Source organism: Ursus arctos, unplaced genomic scaffold (genome assembly GCF_023065955.2).
Source record: "Ursus arctos isolate Adak ecotype North America unplaced genomic scaffold, UrsArc2.0 scaffold_24, whole genome shotgun sequence".
NCBI classification, from domain to species: domain Eukaryota; kingdom Metazoa; phylum Chordata; class Mammalia; order Carnivora; family Ursidae; genus Ursus; species Ursus arctos.
This window is the reverse complement of record NW_026622919.1, coordinates 25,010,560-25,016,559: the sequence shown is the minus strand read 5'-3', so window position 1 is coordinate 25,016,559 and position 6,000 is coordinate 25,010,560. Positions and strand designations below refer to the sequence as shown.

Here is a 6,000-nt window from a genome sequence, read left to right as displayed (position 1 = left end):
TGAGCCCGTCTTCTTTCCTTTTGGCTTCCTAAGTAGCACAGCCCTTCTAATCCCAGGGGTTCAAATTCCTGGACAGTCCCAGGGACACAGTGCTCTAGAGGAAGACTAGAAGGGAGCGTTCCCCCTGAGCTGAGCTGCTCCCCTCCTGCGGCTGCTGCGGAGCTCGTGGCCTGTCAGTGGCACCTGGAGACAGCTATTTTGTGCAGTGCCCTTCCTCCCGGTTCACAGCAGTGAGCTTCATCTCCCCGGAGTAGCTGAGCCAGCTAGATGGAGGTCACCCCCTATAAACCACAGTTTTTGATTATCCTATTTACTTTCCACAACTGAGCCTCTCCTTTGGGCTGTCAGCACCTGTCAGGGCCTCGGTGAGCTCAGAAGCGAACTCCCGAGGCAGGAGAGGAAATACAGCCTTCAGATCTCTAGCCGAGCTCGCTGCCGAGGGGATCTTTGTTTCTGTTGGTTGAGGGCGGCCGGAGCCTCACACAGCAGACGTCATGCCAAATTGGCCTAATAAATCAGGGAGCACAGCAGAGACCTTTTCTTAGCACCAAGGAGAGGCAGAATAATTTGGGCATTTGTGCTTTCATACTCGCTTTATCACAAGGATGGAAGTCTTCTTCCATACACTCATAAACATCCTGGGCAGAAACAGGCTGCCAAAAAAAAAATGTGATTAACCTTTAACAAATGGTCCCGCAGCACAGGCCGACCCGATATGTAGAGGAGAACCAGATCAAAGGAGCCATCTCTGCACCCACCGCAGACCATTTAGGGAAGAAAGACAAACCCTCACCTCCAACCAGTCCCATCAGACAAAGCAGAAAGGTCAAGGGAGTGAGAGAGTCAGACCAGAAAACTTCGTAAGGTAACAAAGAAGAGAGATCCATTCCAAATAGAAGGCCTTATGCCAGATGGACTCTGACCCGCAGAAAATGAGCGCTCTTTTGGCTTGCTCAGGACCAAATGTAATTTTCCCCCTCAAGATGTGTTTACCAGCCCGGGACTGTCAGGGGCAGGGGGGATGGGGTGTGGCCCCCGGGCTGCTCTTTGCTCCCACATTGAGTTTTGGCCAGACGGGGGAAGATGAATGGCTTGGAGGCCTCACTGGTTATGGTGACCCATCTGGAACATTCTAAAGGAGCAAGGAAATGAAGCACCATGCCTGTCTCAGCCCCGAGAGGAGCAGGCTTGGAGGTCTGAGGGATGACATACACGAGAAGGTGTTCACGGCCGCCTTCCCAGGAGGCCTCAGGTCAGGTTTCAGGGGCTTTATTTCTCGCCTTTTTACAGTATCTGCACAACAGAGCAGGAACTCCTGGCAATTACCCAGTGAATTTTGGCTGTGAAGACGATATTTCTAGCCAAAGCTCTTGAGTCTGAAGTTTTCAGATAATCCTAGCCATGTGGATGTGTATAAAGTCTACCTCCACCTCTCCCCCTGCCTCCCCCAAAGGTCCTAACCCCCGAACCTAGTGACCAGAGAAAGGCTACGTCGGGGCGTACATATTGACCACGCAGCTTTATTTCATCAGTGTCCCGTTTTTTAATGGATTCAGGCCAGCACCCCAGAGTACAGGGCTCCATTCCTGAGGACGGCCTGACCTGGTAGTCTGCTGTTCCAGGAGGAAAAAGCTTTATTTAAAAAAAAAAAAAAAACAAAAAACAAAAAACTTCAGAGTAGAAAATACGAAAAATCATACAGAGTAGAGAGGTCATTCCATGAGATGATTGAAAACAGCCCAGTGTGGAAATAACACTAGGTTGGGAATCAGGAGACCCGGGCACCAGTCTGGGCTCTGCCTTAAACCAGCTGTGACCTCAGGCACACCGGTCACCTCTCGGGCCCTGCTTCCTCATCTAAAGCATTTAGCACAATTATTCCAGGAGGCACCTGATGGGGCAAAACTCCCAAAAAACGCCCCCAGCGTCTGCCATCAAGTCCATCTTGCAGACGTACTTGGTGTCTTTTTCTTTCCCGATGAAAACCAGGAATGGCCAGGAGGAAGCCCCGGGAATATATTTTAGGCAAGTCCAGCATCTCTGGCCATCGTGTAGAAGATGCCTCCGGCTGCAATGAGGTTGGCTGGAGAATCAAATTCAGCTATCGTCCCTTTGTCCAGGACAAGGATCCTAGCCAAAGAGAAGAAGTGGTCAGGACTCCCGTCAGCCTAGACCCGGCCTTTAAGTCCACTCCTCCCCTTCTGGGGACTGCTTAGGCCCTGCAGTGAGATGCCAAGCCTCCTGCTTCAGGCGACCCACCCAACACAGCCGCTAAGCCACACAGGCACGCTTGCAAGCCTGGTTATTTTAGCTGCTCCGTGTGCTCTCCTGGCAGATGGGGCGGTTTCTGGGATCAAACACAAGCTTCCTATTCATCTCTGCTAGTCGGGGCTCCGGAAATCTTCCCTAATGAGCCCTTCCCTCGCCGGGGTCACAGGCTGGTGCCCAGGGAGCCACGGGCCTGTGCGCTGGGCCCTGTGCGCTTCCATCTGCTTTGTGCCAACTCACAAAGGCACACGGCAGGAAACCAGGCTGTGCTGAGGCCTGACGCTGGAATCTGGGACTTTGCCGCAAACCTGTTGCTGCTGATGGGTGGATTCACTCACACACACACACACACACACACACACACACGCACAGAGTCAGGCCTGGGCCTGGGATTCGAATCCCCAGCCAATGAAGCACAGGGAGCACCTGGGGTGGGGTCAGCAGCCTGGCTCCCAGGGGGACGCAGGAGTGGAAAGGGCCCTCCTGAGATGCCCCGTGATGGGAGGGCGTGGCCGTACTCTCTTTCCTTACCTATAGGGCTCCCGGAAACATGTCCTGGGAAGCAGTGTGCCTGTGCACCTCTCTGCCTGGCCAGTGCCTGAACTGGAACCCGGGAGACTGCCCCTCCTCCCTTCGGTGGTTTCTCACTGTTCTTAGGGTAGGGACGGACTGCTTTACCGTGGTCCTCGAAGTGCAGCATAGTGGGGCCTGTCCCTCTCTCCTCCTCATCTTGGTTCCACTGCGCCCTTCACCCTGTGCACTCCAGCCTCATGGGCCCTCCTACCTCAGGGCCTTTGCATGTGTTGCACCCTTTGCCTGAAATTTGTTTCTGTACCCATCTCCTCACCCACTCCCCAACTCTTATCTTTTAGGGCCTGGCTGATACTTCCTCTTTTTAGGAGAGATAGTATCCTGGCTGCCCTGTATGGCTTGGCTTCCTCCGGTCTACACACATGGACCCCTGCTTCCTTCCTCCAGGCTCTGATTACATGTTCAATACATGATTATCTGATTCATTTCCACTGGTCCCTCTAGAATGTATGAACTCCCACCCTCCAAGGTTGGTTTGAGCCTTCTACCCTCAGGGCTGCTGGCAAATACCATTTTCAGTTAGGCCTGGGAACAGATCCTGTCAGCCCATCCTTGTCCCTCGTCTGGACCCAGGGTCCAACACCTCCTGTCCACCCTCTCTTCTCTCAGTGGAGTGCTGGACGGAGTGAGGTAGGGATGGAACAGACAGATGGCCGCATCGGGCATTCTCAGCCTGGTTCTCAAGCCCCTGGGGGCCGTGTGGGGACGCTTGTGAGAGAGGGACAAGGTCTGCCCTGTTGCCCTGTCCGTGGCGTCCTCCCCACGTCTCCATGCCTGTGGGTGTTTATGTTGTGAACGAAGTCCTATTGATAAGCTCTCCCCACACTCCTTCAACAGAGACTGGCTGCAGCGTTCTCCCCTTCATCCCTCTGAGCTCCCACGTCTCCGAGGGGGCCAGTCTGCCAGGCCAGCGCCGGGTCACTTCCATGAGGCCTGTAAGCCACCCAGCCCCTCACCTTGCCCTCCAGCACCACACCTCCAAACCACAGTGAGGTAATAGGTCTCCAGTTTTCCTTTTGGCTGAGTGGCTGCCTCCCCAGGGAAGACGTAAGATCTCAAGGGCAAGGCCCCTTCCCTAACCCTTAGACGAACCAGTGCCAGGGAGGGTTACGGAAAGGGGCTGGGGAGGAAACAAACACTTCCCAGGATCACCTGCCCTTGGAACGCTTCATTTCATCGACTCATTACAACCCCAAGACAGAGGTTCGGCCCCTTGGCCAAAGTTACACGGCTGCCAGCGGCTGCGGGGGCTGGACTCAGCCCTCTGCTCTCTCACCACAGAGCGTCTGCCTCTCATGGTGCTGTCAGGGTCCGGCCCCCCACAGCAGGGACCCAAGCACCACGTACTTCTCCCAGGGGCTCCCTCATGTGTACGCCCGGCTCAGACTGCGGGAGTGAGGTCCAAACGAGAAAGAAGGGATGGCGGTGTGGGCTCTCTAAACACCGGGGCTCAGGGAGTGCGGGTGTTGTCACCAAGGAGCCACCTCCACCTCAGAGCGTTCACAGAAGGCTGGAGGGAGGTGGCCTGGGCACGATCGCAATGCCTAGGGAGCCCCAGTGGGTCCCTTCCCTGCACAGCGGTAACCTGAAAGTGTCCCCTGTCCCAGAAAACGTCGCTGGGCACCCAAGTACAGATGACTCCACTCTGTCCTGTGTCCTGCCCCTTACCTGTAACTTGGGAAGCCCTGCTCTCCCCACTCCACCCCCCCGCCCAGGCCCTAGACAATCCCACGAGCTCTCCCGTGTCCAGATCAGCCGAATCTGCCTGCCCCTTCCCGGTGGCCTAGCTGACCCCGCCAGTCCCGCCCCCCCCCGCGTTCTGGCGCCCCACCTGGCGTAGTCCATGATGGTGTTGAGCCGGTGGGCGATGGTCAGCACCGTGCTGCTCTCAAACTGGGTCCGGATGGTGGCCTGGATGAAGTTGTCGGTCTCCAGGTCGATGGCTGCTGTGGCCTCGTCTAAAACCAGGATTCGGCTCTTGCGGAGCAGGGCTCGGGCCAGGCACACGAGCTGGCGCTGGCCCACGCTAGGAACGGGGAAAGCAGGCATCTCAAGCCAGGCACCCCCACCTGCCCCCACACCACCACCCCTCCCAGGCCCCGATCCCTGAACTGCTTCCATCTCTATTCCTTCCCCATGGCCCAGGACTGGCTTTCTGTCTAACCTCTCCCATTTCTGCCTCAGCCCCGTCCTCCCGGAGTACAGAGTCATCGAGGTCTGGACCCCACAGGGATGATGAGGGCCTGGGGTAGAGCCAGTGCTCAACAACATTGTGAAATCCAGTCTGTCTCTGGCACCCTCGGCCTCCTCTTTCTGTGCCTTTTTCCCTATCCTCACTCCTCAGCTAGTTTCCATGATGTTTCTCTGCTTTACTCTATCAGTCATTTACACTCTAGAGAGAAAACATTTAAATGGCGCTTCCTGGGTATGTCACACATTATGCCATCCTGCGGAACTTAATATCACACAATGCTCCCAGCTCCATGGGAGAATGCAAGCCAGGACTCTGTTGTGGGAACAGGAAGGGGCAGGGCAGGGGAGGACATGGGGACTCCTGTGTCAGGTTCCTGGGGAGGTGGAGGAGAGATGGGACGCATACCTTCAACCTCTTGCCTTGGAAGCCAGAGCCAGTGAACAAAGCAAGGCTGTGTTCCCAACCACAGAGGCTGCTGTACCCCCACACCCAAGGACAAATACCTCAGCCTTTCCCAAAGGGGTGAGTCACCACAGCCCAAGTGAAGGCCAGGCTCTCTCCCTGGCCCATTCCCGCAGCTAATGAAGGTTTTGGCAGCGGAGTGAGCCTCCAGCTAGAACTCAGGGCTGATTTATGGTAGGACTGGCACAGGATGCCGCTTATGCTTATTAAAATGGCTATAAGCTCAGCGAGGGGGGAGGGGAGCCAGCCCGGCTCAGACCCTGGAGTCTATAGGGATGGAGGAAATGCTCTAGGAGAAGTGCGGGTAGCAAGCAGGGGTAGGAAAATGGAGCAAACCCAGCTATGGAGTGCAGGGTCTGGAAGCTTGTGCTTGTCCCCCAGCCACCCCAACATGGCTGTGTAAGCGAAATCCAGCTGAAGGGCATACACAGTCTGCCAGGACTGCCTGGGGCGGGGGGCGGGGGCGTCCCACCCAAGGCTGTGAT

The 6,000-nt window shown here is 56.0% G+C and overlaps 1 protein-coding gene across 1 annotated transcript in view; it reads right to left on the bottom strand.

The window, feature by feature from the left end:
• Nucleotides 1-1,504: 1,504 nt before the first annotated feature.
• The window catches only part of ABCC3 (ATP binding cassette subfamily C member 3), a 43,674-nt gene continuing 39,178 nt past the window's right edge, over nucleotides 1,505-6,000 (bottom strand). Inside the window, 2 exon segments of the mRNA XM_026513154.4 lie at nucleotides 1,505-2,130; nucleotides 4,691-4,885. Of these exon segments, the coding sequence (XP_026368939.3) occupies nucleotides 2,022-2,130; nucleotides 4,691-4,885 (304 nt within the window). The 3' untranslated portion in view covers nucleotides 1,505-2,021.